Source organism: Condylostylus longicornis, unplaced genomic scaffold (genome assembly GCF_029603195.1).
Source record: "Condylostylus longicornis isolate FDR11 unplaced genomic scaffold, ASM2960319v2 ptg000009l, whole genome shotgun sequence".
NCBI classification, from domain to species: Eukaryota; Metazoa; Arthropoda; class Insecta; order Diptera; family Dolichopodidae; genus Condylostylus; species Condylostylus longicornis.
This window is the reverse complement of record NW_026577978.1, coordinates 2,210,727-2,228,331: the sequence shown is the minus strand read 5'-3', so window position 1 is coordinate 2,228,331 and position 17,605 is coordinate 2,210,727. Positions and strand designations below refer to the sequence as shown.

General features: G+C 24.0%; 1 protein-coding gene across 1 annotated transcript in view; it reads left to right on the top strand.

The window, feature by feature from the left end:
• LOC129618548 (tyrosine-protein kinase Dnt) overlaps window positions 1–13,068 on the top strand; it is an 85,902-nt gene extending 72,834 nt beyond the window's left edge. Inside the window, exons 2-4 of the mRNA XM_055533355.1 lie at window positions 11,250–12,375; window positions 12,469–12,765; window positions 12,827–13,068. Coding sequence (XP_055389330.1) covers window positions 11,250–12,375; window positions 12,469–12,765; window positions 12,827–12,938 — 1,535 coding nt within the window. The 3' untranslated portion in view covers window positions 12,939–13,068. The remainder of the gene's footprint in view (window positions 1–11,249; window positions 12,376–12,468; window positions 12,766–12,826) is intronic.
• Window positions 13,069–17,605: the final 4,537 nt, after the last annotated feature.

Here is a 17,605-nt window from a genome sequence, read left to right as displayed (position 1 = left end):
ACAACAGGAAATTCGCAATAATACGCTTTGACTTCGTCCAGATACTAGAATTTCGGTGACTTTAAAGAATTATACGAGTAATGCCACTAAACTTTAAGCGCTTACCCTGTATATTCAACAAGTGCTATTGTTAAAACACTCTAATATTTACCAATTTTTGCTATAAAATTGATTCATATAGAAATTTTGGAAAAACAAATCTCCTCACACTTCTCATTCTTATATTGTCTAAAACTATCTCGATACGATAAGATATTCCTAGTATACAACTTGTATCAGAATGTAATCATTTGTAACATTCCATATCTATACATAAATATATTCAAAATGCTCATTAAGTTCTACAATTAGTTTTAGTAAATATTTTGTTCCTTAATTTTAACATAGTCACTTGTATATAATAATTATGTACACTACTTATACATATGTATATTAAATTTAAATTTCATAAAATGACTCCTTATATATACACAAAATTAACTTAATATTAAAATTTGCTACGTAGATACACTTATAGTTATATGAACTGACCACACTCTATGAAACTATACTATTTTCCATATTCACTAGTAAATTTATGGTAGGAAAAGGTCTGAATAATAATAACAAAATGTTAATCATACTTAATTTTTAAAAGGAAACCATTTAGTATAACAGTTTGATTTTTTAGTAAAAAAATTATTTTATAAAAAAAAAACTTCAATTAAATTAGGCAATAAATTGACCAATTTTGTTCTAAATTAATCAACTTTAAATTTAGAATATTTTTTAAATATCTTGTTTATCAAAATGTTGAAATGTTATTAGTGTTATTATATTTAATTGGAATAATTAACCTAGACCGCACAATACCATAAGAAATAGTCTTAATTATTTAAAGGTTTCAATGAATTTTGTTGAAATTTCGATAATAAAAATTAAAATCCTTGCTATCACATTAAAAATTTTCATTTAAAATTCTTTTCAAAGAAAAATAAAAAAATAAATAAAAATCTACCCATTTAATACGATTATAATTGTATAGAGACGAAAAAGGACAAACCAAAACGAACTTATTATATTGAAAAGGATATACAAAAGTAATTTGATTCTTCCACTCAATAAATTTTTTTGTATTTTCAAATTATTTATCCTTAATTTTCAAACCAAAAATTGGTGGTTTGTTTAAAAAAAAAAGAAGAGATTTCGGATTAGAGAATTTTTTGTTTTGTTTTATTGCTTGGGGTTTTGTCTGCACTTGAAATAAAAGATTCCAGATTTTTGGGGTATTTTATTAAACTTTTGGTTTTTAAAAATTTTCTTATTTATTTTATTTTTAGTAATAAGAATTATTACTTTTTTAAAAAAATCTTTTATAATATTAGAGCTTTCGAGATTTGCTTTAAAATTTTGCATATTAATTCTAAAAATATTAGCAGAAAATGTATTAAATTCCAAATTGTTTGAAAAAAAGTAGAGAATGTGTCGAAAAATTTCCTGATGTTTTTTATAAATATTGTTTAAGCTATGCTACCACTGAATGCAAAAATTTATTAAAACCTTTCTATTTTAACTTAAAATAGCTATTTTCACTACAAATAATTTAAGCAACAAATATCACTAACAATTAAAATAACAATCTAAATTTGAAATTTTATAAATTTTAAAATTTGCACATCATGAATGAAAAATACATGCAATATCATTATGACGTCAAAAATGACATTCCATATTGTCTTTTTTAAAACTGCTGTGCAGTATTTTGGCAATCTATTGCAAAAAAGCTCAAAAGCACAAGTTTAAAGGCGGTTTAAAAGCGATTTATAATCTGTTTTTTATACAATACGGAAGTCACCTAGAAGTAAGCAATGTCTTACTCTTATAAAAGACAATTATTGTGTTGAAAGTACAGCAGCTTCTTAAAAATATCAAATTGATTAAATGGTCAAAGAAAAGGGTTAAAAATATTCTTAAAAACTATAAGACGTGTAAAAGCTCAAAAAATTTTCGAGGCGCGAGAGTAATTTTAAGAAAATTGTTCTATAATTTTTTCCTTGTTCACGTATCCTCAGCTTATAATTTTCATTTATTTTTTCTATATTTTATAAACTCACACAATGTCTAATTTAACTTAGTTGTCTCTTAATACAATTAAGAGACTAAATATTGGCTCAGCTGCCAATTAAAATGAAAAAGTGAAAATTTTTTATTTCTAATCTTAGATTTGAGCGTACCAAATGAAACACATTACGAAATTATCATTTCAAAATAGAGAATTTTTTTGTGACAAAGGGTCTTCCCAACTGTGTATATAAATGTTATAATAAACAGTCAATCCTCCTATAACGCGGTACGCGCAGAACGCGGTTTCCATATAACGCGGTACGCACTTACTCCAAAATTATCGTATACAAAACAAGTTAATTCTTAAATAAAATTATTATAAATAGTTCAAAGCCGGGTCTAAAGCAATTCTTCATGACTTTAAGAAAACTACATATCGTTGGCTGAGTGCAATTTTGAGTCATACGTCACTTTCGTGATTTTTGACTTAAGAACACTTTCACAAGTTTTTGAGGTTACTCTTTCAGAATATGCAATCCGTTTTTCTGTCATACAAAAAATTTTTCCAACTCTATACCAATTCTAACATACCATTCACTTCAGGTGTATAGAAAACAATTGTTATAATTTTTTTCAATCCCGCAATTACGTTAAATGTTCCCATTATAAATTTCGCGATATACTGCTCCAAAAATAAATAAAAACAAAATAATGTAACGAGTAATCATCAAGTACCAATTACGTTAAAATAGCAAAAAATTTAACAAATTTCTTATATTAATTGCCAATAAATGAGTGAAAAATGCTCCTAATTCAAATGAACGTAATTATAACCTTAAAGAACAATTTTCAACAAATTTTTTATAATTAAAATTTAAAGAATTTTAATTATTAATACACTTGTCAACAATTATTAAATTAATTCTGAATGAAATTAATGTCTTCCTTAACTTATTCATCATAATTGTGTTTTCTTATATTCCATCTAATGTCGCACATCTCTTCCAAAACAAATCAAAATTTTTCTATTATAATTAAAATAATTGTTTTAATTCTCTGTAAGCATACAATCACTTTACATTTATAGTTCAAATGCTGTGCAACTTAAAACATTTTACAAAATAAAAAAAATCATAATTCTTCAAGTATTTTACATACATATATAAATTTTAATATTTAAGACCCATAAGATGCGTATAAAATTTGAAATATAAATACATAAATGAAAATTTTTAAAATTATGATTATAAATAAATTTTTGACTAATTAAAACATCAACAAATTAATTTTAACAAAAATCACAAAAAAAAAAAAAATTAAAATATAAAAATTTTCCTAACAATTTTAAAAATATTTCCATTCCACTCTCGTACATAAACCCTTAGAAGCGTCACAACTAATATTTACTGCAAATTCATACCACAGAGAATAGAAATCAAAGTTCAAGAAAATATTTTGTTTATTTATTTTATTTAAAATTTCAATTTTACCTCATTCATACACCTTCACTCTCGCGACCCCCCCCTCCCCTTCCGTTTCACCACCTTCCAATCTTCAACTGCATTCTTATATCCGAATACGTATACACATAAAATATGTACAACGTCTTCTTATTTATTTTTGTTTTTACAATTAAATATCAACATAAAATTCAATCAACCTTCTGCCACCTTCTGCTTAAAACAACATCCCCAGATGACTAAATCAATTTATTTTAACATCTTCATTTTAAATTGCAAGCATATATAATATTCATCGTAATGCAACACGATTAGAAGAGCTTATGCATTTACCAATATACCGTAGAGATTTTATATAGAAAAATTTTTTAGAAAAAAAAATAATCATTTTCTTTAAATGGAAACAAGAAGAAGAGATGGATGCGCTCTTTTAATGAAATATTGTTAAATTAGACTTCCAAGAAAAATAAAAGAAAATGTTGTGTAAAAATCAACAACTCAAAACAAAATTAACAAAAAAGTGGAAAAAAAAAATAAAAATCTTCTAGCTATATATATTGATTTTCAATCTTACTTTAATTTTATATGCCATGGTGTCCGTAATTATTTGGTAGGTGTTAAGAATTTGAAGTTCAGTCTAAAATATCGGAAAAATTCATTTTTATTCCTGTATAAATTTGTAATCCTGTATTCTTCTTCATGGACAAGATGCAATGCTACATAGATGCAAGATGCAATGCTACATAGACAGGTTGCAATGCTAGATAGACGGTGCTATTGGAGAGATAATGTAAACAGGATAAGCGAAGACCGCGACTACCCAAAAAGGTGATTACTAGCAGACCCAACATAAAGAAACCACCGTGTGGACTATACCTAAAAGATGGCATGAGTATCATCCTAGGATCAGCAAAATTCATGTAACGTATATGCATACTCCAGCGAACTCACTGAATAAAATGTAAACAAGAGATCAGCATATTCTAGTGTTCACCGTAGCTTTTCAAATTAGTAACAATACATTTAGATTGTAATTTTAATATTATTAATTAATTACCTGTATGTGAAATCAAGAATGAAAAATATCTTAAAATTGCATTGACCAACTCATAAAACTTTCTATCTCATATTTTCAATTTTTCTAAATCATTTTCTTTTTTATAATTTTCGAATTAACAAAAAAAGAAAATAAATGTTAGCCTTAAAGGTGCAGCTCCTAAAGCTATAAAAATTATATTAACAATTTACGATTCAATACCTTGTTGCTGTTATTGTTATGGAGGTTGGTTAACAAAAATTGAAAGAAAAAATTTTCTTCATTTCTAGTTAAGTTGATTTTCTTCTTCATTTCCTTTTTGTTTTTCAAATTTTTCAATTTAATTTTTCAATGTTATTTTTTCGTATTAACATGCGCCACAAATTTATGTCCACATACATATGTATATATGTATATCACATTAAATATACACGGTCTATAATGTTTTTTTCTTTTTCTATTCTCTAAATAACCCTTCTTTTTTTGTTTAGTTGGAACTTAAAAATTCGTGCAACGTTTATTAAAACCATTCTTGTTTTCAAACCGAATACAGTAAAACTTAAAAATATTGAACTATTTTTTTATTGATGTCCTATTCAAAGTCATAATATCAGAGCTTTGTCAAATTGGACTGTGAGAATTTTCGTTTCGTTCATATAGATAAACATTTCTTTCATTTTGGAATATGTCTGCACTAAATTTGGTTCCTTATTTGTTACTTTGATCATATTGCAGCCTACTTGTGTCAGTCTAAAGGCGCAGCTTTTCTTCCAAACGAGATAACTTGAGTTGATAGGATTATTAGTTTTACGTTTTCAAGAGAATGTATTTCTTCTAGCTGCACTTAAGCTTATTACTTCTACGCAAAGGTCTATTATACGCTAATGTTAATTCCGTTATTATAAATGCCACAAATATCTTTGTAGGAATGTGAGAAATGAACAATTCGAGATCTGTGCAATCGACGGCCACACTTACTATAGATACCGATTGTGTAAAATACGAGCCAAGAATTTGAATTATTTTTCCATACTTTTAAAATACAAATTTAAATGAAAGTTTCCTTAACTTAAAAAATTCATTTCTCTCTGAACGAAATAGAAAATCCGATTTTAAAATTATCAAATATTTTAATGCTTCAATAATATTATTGTTATACTGTAAATTAAAATAGAAAAAAAATTTATGTCTAACTCTTAAGTTGCACAAATCGCAATTGAATTTTCGAGTTGAGTTTTTTCTTTTCCTATATATACACACATATCACACAACGGTATAACATGTTACTCTTTATATGCAAGTATGACAGATTTACCAATAGTACATTTTATTGTTCATCACATGCAATAAAATTCAATGATATAGAGAGGCGCTCTCAAACAAAACAAAAACTAAAATAAAAAATAAATTTTATTAAATTTTAAAGAAAACTAGACCGAATTGCAATCATTCTGTTGTGCAGTGTGTAGGTAAATAAAGGAAAGTATAGTATAAGTCAAAAATAAGAAGAAGAAAAATATATGAAATTGATTTGTTGCTCTTAGAAGTTTATGAAAAATTATGCTTATTAAAATGATTATATAAAAAATTCCAATATTGTTATCTTGTCTATTATAATAAAAAATTGAAAAACTGAAGAAAATTGAAATTAGAGTATGGTACAAAATTGCATTCACTTCTTGTTATACAATTTTACTTTGTGCTAAAACTGACTTCTTCAGGATATTTGTCAAAATGATTGGTAGTTTATTATTAACAATAATCAGAAAAATAAAATAGGAACAAAAAAAAGAAAATTAGATATTGCCTTAAGGAGAAATTTTGTGTCTTTTTCTACTTTTTTCTATTTTGCGATTTTCGTATTGACTTGTTGATTGTTCAATAATAAATTCAATTATATTTAAAGAAAATGTATATTGAATGAAAATTATTGTTTTTGAGACGTTGTAGTTTAATTTTAGAATATTATAGATCAACTTTCAGCACTAAATTTTTTTTTTGTTATATTAAGAGTATGTCTTGAATATGAACTCTCTAATTATGTTATAATAAAGCAGTCCGGTGGGCGAATAATGCTCTAAACGGCAAAATTTTAAAAATTAACTTTTTTTTTTTGAAAATGTGATTCGCGAAATTCTAGAGGCCGTTCTATATAAAAACAATTTACAATTTCTATTTGCCAGTTATCCATTTATATGAGTGAAAATCTTATGTTATAGAAAAAATTACAGAAGAAATCATTTGGACTTTTATTTGGACCGAACACTTTCACTTATATTAGGTATAACGAATTTTTTATTCCTATAGTATTCTAGTCATGCCAAAGCATCGACTTTTTCTTAATATAATGTGTTTTTTTTTTTTAACTTGATCCTTATAATATTTTAAAATATAGCGATACATATCAGGATCACTGAAATGTATCAAGCAACATGAAAGAGAATAGAAGCAATTCCATTGAAGGCAAACTGTACAGGCCAACAAAACGTGCAAATCAATGAAAAAGCTAAAATACAACAAGCAATGCAAAGAAAGCCATTATATGATTATAAAAGGAAAAATAGCTTTTTATCGTAAATTTTCATACATACATATGTCATAAAATAATGCATGTATGCTATCATACAATTTCATACCATTTTCCGAATATTGCAAAATGCTTATTCCTTCACCGTCCTATTTGATACTTCACATCATTCTTTATATTCAACTCTATTCAAATTAATTTTAAAGTTCATCATATATGCTATTGAAAATTTCACGATCGCTTGTAAATGAGCATACTTGTACTTGCTATTGTTGTCAGAAAAAACCCTTAATAATTCTCATTTCAAGGTGAAATTGCAAGTTTTTAAATATGTCATACTCATGCAATGTCAAGATGTTATTCAAAGTCTCCATAAAATTCAATCACATGATTCACTTTTTTAAATAATCATGAAATAAAAATTAAAATTGAATCCATTACTTTAATTATAAATATTTATTCCTCCTATCTTCTCTCCCCAAAAACTCTACTAAAAGTATAGATTTAACTTTATTAATCACCTTTGAAGAAATTCATGTAAAAAATATAACATTAAAGGGAAAAACAGGGGAAAATTTTATACCTAGGGTAATTAGAATTTTTTGCCCTTTATCCTTGTATAAGTACGGAATTGTTATTATTTTTTTCGTTTTTGATTTTGCTAAAAGAGTGTTATAAGGAAACATGATTATACAACAACACTTTTAACGCAAACATTTCAACTTATTATATATATATAAAAAAAAACAAAAATACCCTTTACAAAGTTTTGACTTTTTGTATACTCTCGGTTGAGCATTAAAGTGTTGTAAAATTGAATTGAAGTGTGTAAAGTAAATGACATCAAAGAGAAATTATACATAGAGACTAACAAAACAAAAAAAAAAAATTGATTGGGAGAGTAACGAAAAGGGAGAAATACGACTGCCAGGCCAGTAAAGTAAATAGACAGAAGAGAAATAAAAAAAGCAATTGCATTGCAATTCTCTCTTTTTTTTTTAATTCAGAAAATTTAACAAAAATGTTTCTGTTTTTTTTTTTGTTCTTCGTTTGTCTTCTTATCCTTGTTTAAATTAAGAGTAAGTCATGTAAAACGGAAATATTTCCTTTGAAGTCCTTTTGCACTTATTTGATATAAAAAAACATTAAGGTTCCTTATATAATAAAGAAATGAGAGAAAAATTTATTTCAGTATCATTTTTTTTCTGCTCCTTAATTACTTTTTGTACTCAATTTGACCAAATAGGACAATTTTCGAACAAATGTATTTTTATTTTAATTTCAATATAAATTTAAAACCAAAAAAAATAATATTTGTGATGAATTTATTGTTACGTTTATGATGTCAAATTAATTTTGGTAGTGGGGAATATTTATCCGATAGGCGATATAAGGAATGGGGAGCAAAATTCTATAGCTTTTATTTTTTTTTTTTACATGTTATACACTACGCAATCTCTATAATATAATTTGCATTCCCACAATTTGTTCTATTAAGTTCTCCTACAAGTTCACGCTTCTCTATTATAAGCAATTCTATAAACGCTCTATTGTGAACAAGAGCGTAAATTTTTCATTGATTAACTCTGTTGAGAAGAGCACATCCATAGCATACAGCACACAAAAGAGCACAATGTAGAAATCTTTTATATCATCTCTCCGTTGTAATCTATTCAATGAAACAGTATAAATTTCACCTAATTTATACAATTACTATTAAATTTACATATTAATTTTTTCCAATAAGAGCAATATAATTTTACATTCAAATGAAAAAAGGATAATTTTACAATTTTTACAAAATCTCATGTTGTATAATGTTATGTTGTATATTGTTTACATTAATAGTATACGTTCAAAGAACCTGCAGAAAGAATCAATTAAAAATATTAAAAATAAAAATTGTTCCATCCTTATAATTAACTGCAATTGAATTTTTTTATTACTACTCATGAAAATTATTTTTATTACACAGATTTTTCTCATTACAAATTTAAAAAAACTAAAAACGGGAAATTATTTTAGATTTACTACACATTTTTTTTATTTCTGTATCTCAAAAAGGATTCATAAAATCTCGTTTTGAAGAGGAAAAACAAGCCTTGAAAACAAAAGAATTAAATTCTTTGAATTTTTTTATTTTTATTTTTTTTTTTTTTGCATTAAAACTCTAGAATATCCTTAGGTTGTTATTATTATCTCTTAATACTATTTTATTTATTTAAGTTCTGAAATCACAGAATATTCGCACTGATTAAAATTAAAAAAACAAAAAAATGGAATCTACTGATCACAATCATATCATAGAATCAGTGTCGAGACAAAGGATAATAAAATGTAAAAGAAAAAAAAAAAATTTTTTTTAGTATAGACGGAGGTCCTGTGAATGAATGGAAATAAAAAAAAAAAATAATTTTTTTTTTAAATCATTTTTTTTCTGTTTTTTTTTTTGTTATTATTATTTTCATTGCTTATTTTAATGAGATGGATAAGAGTAAATAAATAAATTGTATCCGTCCAATGTCCCACATAAGAAGTTTTACAATATTGTTTTTGAATTGTTTTTGTTTTTTTATTATTACTATAAATGAATGAAAATTTAAAAGGTTTCTAATTTAAAAAAAAAATATTTATTGTAATTTTGAATTGTGAATCTAGGTTAAAAAGTTATTAATGAAATTATTTTTTTTTTTAATTAGATTTTAAAGAAAACTGAGTATTTAAAAATATTTTTTACAAAATAATTATTACTATATATAGGCTTTTGGTAATTAGAGTGAATTAACAAACTAAACTGTTGTTCAAAATAATAATTCATTCCTTAAGTGAGTCTAGTCTGTAAGAAACAGATTTTATATACGAAAATCATCTCAAAATATGGAAGTGAGTCGGTCTGAAGCGAAATTTTTAATAGAAAACTGGTAAAATATAGAAGTGACTCTGTCTGGAACGAAATTTTTAATAGAAAACTGGTAAATATAGAAGTGACTCTGTCTGCAACGGAATTTTTAATACAAAACCAGTAAAGTGTGGAAGTGAGTCTGTCTGGAACGAAATTTTTAATAGAAAACTGGTAAAATATAGAAGTGACTCTGTCTGGAACGTAATTTTTGATAGAAAACTGGTAAAATGTAGAAGTGAGTCTGTCTGGAACGTAAGTTTTGATAGAAAACTGGTAAAGTGTGGAACTGAGTCTGTCTGAAACGCAATTTACATGAAAAATATGGTAGTACGTATAATTGAAACGAAATTTATACAAAAAGCTTTAAAATGTAGAAGTATGTCTATATGAAACGCAACCTTTACGAAAGAACGTTAAAATATGGAATTAGATCTGCCTGGAATACAACTTTTATTGAAAACCGTAATATTTGCATTGTAAAATGCACGGAAAGCGAATATATTTAGAGGGAAATTTTGTTGTAAAGAATTCGAAACAATATAGTGCTTACATTTTAGTAAGTTTAAAGTAAATCATAAATTAATTAATTGTTTGATCAATTTTTATCGATATTTAAATTAATGTTGAAATTCATTCGAGATTTAATGCTCCAATAAATTAACTTTGTATTTGGACACTCGACCAAATAAAAACAAGGATTCATTAATGTTACGTCTAACCCTTGTGTCCCGTTCTTTGAAGAACTTTTTCAAAATACACACTTAAAACAAAATTCAATTTTATTAAATCAACAAGTTTGTGTTATCAACATTTTGATCTTATTCTTCTTCCTTACTTTTCATGAATATTTTATTTCAACAAATAAATTCCAACTAATTCAATTTTAACAATGTAGGTTGCTTGAAATTTTTATTGTAATTTTAAGATTTGAATTTTAACAACATTTTTTTCTGGTGTCTACATCACGATTTATATACTTTGTAAAACGGCGCTTATTATTCACATCCGCTTTGAAGCAAGCTCTTATCTGTGAATCGGATATGGTTGTCTTGTCTGACAATTTGACCCAATTCTTTCTACTCAAATATTCTTATTTTTAATGTATAAAAATAATTACTTTTTTGTACTTCCTGACAGGAATACGATTATAATAAATGAAATCCCTAGCATATGTTTTGTTAAATTCAAATCTGTATTTGAATAATCATTCTTGAGAATTTTAAAACTACTTTTATCTATAAGAACTTTTTCATCATAACTTCCATTTTTTCTTTCTTTCAGGTGTATCAGCTGAATTATATTATGTTCGTGATGGTCAAATTAATGATTATGCATTAAATTTTGTTGTACCGGTACCAGCAAATGTTAAAGAAATAGCATTTACATGGCAAAGTTTAGCTGGCCGACCATTACCATATACAATTAATATTCAAACATCAGATCCAGCTGTATTACCAAGACCAGTTTTAAATATTTCAAGAGCTGGTGAAATTCCAATTGAAATTCAAACATTTTCAATATCAATGAAATGTTCTGGTATAAGACCAGCTGAAGTTGAAGTTACATTATTAATTGAAGTTACATTGAATCGAGCAACAAATAATGTTACACAATTACAATTTCGTAGAAAGAAAATATGTTTGACTGGTGATCAAGATGATAATAATATTGATGATCCATTATTAATGGAAACTGCTGCACCACCACAAAGTGGTTTAATTACATTAATAATTGGTGGAATATTAGCTATAGTTTTAGTAGCATCATTATTATTAATTGCATATTGTGCACGTGGACCAACAAAACGTAATAGTCATGGACAACCAATGCGTACATCAAGTTTTCAAAGATTACAAACACAACCACCATCAGCTCCACCATCAGTATATATTACATCATCAACAATTATACATCAAACACATTCAACATTACAACGTCAAAAAATGGAATATCAAGAACCGGAAGAATTACATCGTAGAATAGCTGAATTAACAGTACAAAGATGTCGTGTTCGATTATCTAGTTTATTACAAGAAGGTACATATGGTCGTGTCTATAAGGGTACATATAATGATCAACAAGATGTATTAGTTAAAACTGTTGCACAACATGCTAGTCAAGTTCAAGTATCATTATTATTACAAGAGGGTATGAGTTTATATGGTGCTAGCCATGATGGTATTCTATCAGTACTTGGTGTTTCAATTGAAGATCATACAACACCATTTGTTTTATATCCAGCACCAAATAATACAAGAAATTTAAAATTATTTTTACAAGAACCGGCATGTGCACGTTCTGTAACCTCAATTCAAATTGTAATGATGTCAAATCAATTGGCAACCGCTTTAGTACATTTACATAGTCATGGTGTTGTTCATAAAGATATCGCAACAAGAAATTGTGTGTAAGTGATCACCATAATTTGATTTTCTTGAAAATTTACAAAACTCTAAAATAATTAATTTTTTAATTTTACATTTTTTGATTTCTATTTTAGGGTTGATGATCAATTGCGAGTTAAATTAGCAGACAGTTCATTATCAAGAGATCTATTTCCAGGTGATTATAATTGTTTGGGTGACAGTGAAAATCGACCAATAAAATGGTTAGCTCTGGAAGCACTTCAAAAGAAAGTATTTACAGAAGCTAGTGATGTATGGGCATTTGGTGTTTTAATGTGGGAAATTTTAACATTTGCAAAACAACCGTATGCCGAAGTAGATCCATTCGAAATGGAACATTATTTAAATGATGGATACCGTTTAGCACAACCATATAATTGCCCTGATGAATTGTAAGTATAATATTCCTAAGGACCTAAAGGAAAATACTAAATGAAAATATTTTTATTTTAGATTCCACATAATGGCGTATTGTTGGGCAATGTCACCATTAGAGAGGCCAACATTTACACAATTACAAGCATGTTTATCTGATTTTTATACCCAAATAACACGATATGTATAAATTAGAAAAATTACAATTTTTTTTTTTTAAATAAATATAAATTAGTTTAAATGATAAAATAAAAATAAATAAATAAAATTAAGTAAAACAAAAAAATATAAATAATTTGTACGGAATACAAGTTACAAAATCGTAAAATAAAATAAAAAACCCGAACGTAATTTGCAATATTTATAATTAATTTTTTTGAAAAAAATTAATAATAATAAAAAAAAATCGAAAATGTTATTGATATTTACAATATTATACAAAACAGTTAACTTTGACTGCCATTTTTTTGTTTCATTTTTTTTTTATATACAACAGTGTTATATACAAAGAAATAATGTTTAAAAAAATATTAGAAATAATAATTATATAAAAAAAACATTTTACAATACAAGGCAATAGATTTTCAATTTTACAAACAAGAAAAGAAATCAAATAACAATAAGTAGAAGAAAATTATTAAAAATATTAATGTACACCGGATTTCATTATTAAACAAAATATAATCATAATAATTATTAATAATACAAGAAAATTTATTAAAATTCAAAAAATACAAAAAAAAACAAAAAAATAATAAAGTTTTTTATGCAATATTTATAAAAAATAAATTTAAAAAATAAAAATAAAATTGTATTTTTTGTGCCAATAGCATTAAGAATTCACAAAACAAATTATTTACTAAATTTTTTTCTTTATATAAATTAAAAATATAACACAACTATTAATACACTATTATAAAATCATGTGAGACCAAAACATATTGTAAACTTTTTTAAAATCTACAGAAATTTTTTAATATTTCATTTAAATATTATGTTTTTTTAGATTTTAGAGAATATTGCAAGATATTAGCACGAAATTTCATTCATAAATATTAAACTTACCGTATCGACTACGAAATTTAGGCCGTAGTTCACCAAACATTTTCACTTTTACTTTTGCATTTACTGAAAGAAAAGTAAAAGAAACTTTTCAAAAAAATTCTCTTGTCGCAACTGAAAATTTGCAAAATTTTTTAATTAGTAGGACTAAGAAAAAGTGAGTGTTAGCCTAGTTCAATAGGACCCTCGACGATAATATATTTTATAATATTATTATATTTTTTTTTCAATTCTGGAAATTAATTTCAAAAAAATTAACTAAAAACATTTTTCTCAAATGATATTTTGTATTAAAATCTGCTATTTATTTTTTATTTTAATATATTCTTGAAAGCACTTATGTACATTTTAAATATTTTATGAAATTTTGTACAAGTTTAATATTTACAGAAATATTTGCGAGAATTTTAGAATTCTTAACTAAATTGAATATGATTTTGCACAATTTTTTATATTTAATTTTCTGTTCTGGTTCATTTGTATATATTTATTCACTTAAAATTTAAAAATTCACTTAAAATTCAATTTTAAAAAAATAAAACTCAAAGTATAACAATATTTTAAAATGAAATGCTATTTTAAACTTAATTTAGCAGAGATCTTATATTATTTATTAATTTAATGATATTTAATAAATTAATAATTAATTGGCATTCAATAACTATTTAAGTTTTATTTCAATTTTTTCATTTAATCTACCCATATAAAATTATTTGTTTAAATAAATTTCTTTTTTTCAAACTTTATTAAAAATATTCTTTATAAATCAATTGAAAAATCCTCGAATTTAATTTCTGTTTTAATATAAATTTCAATACAAAAATTGTCAGAAAAATTATTATTATACTGAAGAAAATCAAAACTTTTAATTAAATTTGGAAAATATCATTAACTAACAGCAAGATTTTTTTTTTTAATTTCCAAACATTTATTATTTTATATTAATTTATAAATATACAAAAATAACAAAAAAAAAATTAATTATGGCACATTTTTATGATTGTACAAAATATTTTGAATATTAATAAAATAATAATAAATTTATATATAATAATTTTTAATAATTAATTTATGTACAAATTGAATTTTTAATTATATTAGAAGAAAAATAAATACTACTATAATTATATAAGAATTATTAATTCAAAAAATTTATCTTAAACTTTATTTTAAAGAAAAACACACAATACTTTGTTTCCTTTTATATTATAAGAATGTTATTATTTATTTTTATTATTTTATACAAAAACACACATAAAACAAAATATTAAATTAAATTTAATATTATAATTTGATAAATTGAAATAATTAATTTAAAATAAAAATGAAAATAGTTAAGTGATTTTATTAAAATAACAATAATAAAAGTTACACCATCTTATAAAATTCAAAATATAAGATATACTTATATAATAATATTAAATATTTACATAAAATCATTACAATAAAATTCTAGATAATGTCTATATTTAAAAAAATAAATTATGGAAAATAGTATCAATAAACATTTATATACTTGTATGTATTTTGGAAATGAAATTTTATATTGAAATTAGAAAAAAAAAATAAGCGAAAATAAAGTAGTTAGAAAAAAAAAATGAATAATATGTAAAAACATTTAAATTGATTACTAAATATTTTTCCAATTGAAATTTAAAATATTAATTGATTTCAGTAATTAAATAATTACGATTACGAGCCATAAAGAAGTACATATAATATTAAAACGATTAGGTTGAGTTCAAACGATTAGGTTGAGTTGTTAATTTAAAAAAGAACTCGATTTTTAGGTCTGACTTCTTTTAAAAAAAATGTAAAATGGTCAAAGATAACGTTACGCATTTCAAAAATTACCTATTCGATATTTAGTTGACGATATTAAGTTTTAGTAATCGTGAAGTTGCTAAAATAAACTAATTTTCTGTGTTTACACCAAAAATATTATTTTATCAATCAAAACTAAATTTGTTATACGAATTAGTTAATTACAATTAAAAATAATGAATAAATTTTTAAATTTCAATTCGAAAAAGAAAAGTATACAAAATTGAAAATTTAAAATAAATTTCGAAAATAGCTATTTAATAAAAAAAATTAATAATTACATAATATTTCATTATTATAAATTAAAAAAACAATTTCGAAAACAAAAGAATAAAAAAATAAATATAGACAGTTAAAAATAAATCATTCGAATAAAATGTTATAAGTATTATTGAAATTTAATTAAATTTAGGTATATTTCATACAATAATAATTATTATATAAATAAAATGAATTAATAACATTTTATATATATATATATATATATACATAATATTATATTATATAGACTTATTATGTAAAGTAGTGAAATAGAATTTATTAAATAAATTTATTTAATTGAATACTGAAAGTTTTTATTACTATGTAGTTGTTTATTCAAGAAGTTTCAGAAACCCTTCCCTATCTCCTTTATTAGTTTTTGAAAATTTCCTGCTCTGATACTATCATACCTTGTAGAATATAAATTAAAGTTCAAGCATTTGGTGACCATCAATATTCCAATTCCGTTCCACTTTTATTTAAATATCATAGATTTTCACATTTAATAGATTTTCTTGTTCTTTGCTAACTATCCTAATTCTTATTTTAAAACTTTAAATTTAATTTAATTTCCGATTATCTGTAATTTATTTACATTGCAATAAAATGTTGATATTTTATTTAAATTAATTCCAAATTTAATTTTAAATTTTAATTTGCCAAGCCAAATTTGAGATTTTTTTAAATATTAAATTCTTCATAATTTTATCAAAGTATCTATCCTACTTAGTTTCTAAATTATTTATAAATATGCAAAAAATACAGGAATTTAGATATGCGCTTAAATTTCAGATATGCACTTAAATTTCTAACTTAAATCTATAAAATAATATTTTGTTACATCATAACAGAGCTGCGGATACGAAAGGGCTTGTAATTTCAGATTATTAGTATTTCACCTTTTTCTAAGTAATATTTTTGAAATTTAAAATTAAATTCTTGCAACATTTAGAGCAAAGCTCTTGAAAATGGGTTATAACTTTAAGTATGTAACTATTTCCGAACGTGTTCCTTTATAGTAGGGATTTATCGAACAAACTACATTTGAAGATTTTGTAGTTTTCATTTATGGAAAATGCTTAAATATTAAAATAAAAGTTAGTACTGAATTTTCGAAAATGCCATAAATTTTGTTTAAAAAATAAATACATTTTAATTTTGAATTACTCAAAACATGATTTTTTGACATACGAAATTTTTTTTTTATAACAAAAATTTTATGATTACTTTTCTTTTCTGTAATCATTTATTCGCACCTTTTTGTTTTAATCTTATCTAAGTCTCAAACCATTTATTTAATTTTTCCAAGTTGTAGTTTGTCATTACTTCCACACTCCACAGTGTGAACTCACATAGAATTTCTGTTTTATTATTTTGTAAATAAAAGAAAAAAAGCTTAAATAGCTGCGTTATTTTCTTGAACTTTTATACTTAAAGCTCAGGTAATCCTTATGTCTCCAATAAAAGAAAATGTACTAAATGCAAATATGTAGATACATAAAATTTTATGAGAATGGGTGAAGTGCAGTTATCTTATTTTCAAAATTGGAAAAAATATTTAAAATCCTATAGTATGTAATATTGTACAGTTTTAATATAATGCATGTAAATCAATTATGGTTTAGAAAAAAAAACTCAACTAATATTTCATTAGTATGGTAAATGATAATGGCCTAATTAATTATAGACACAATATCCACTACATTCTAC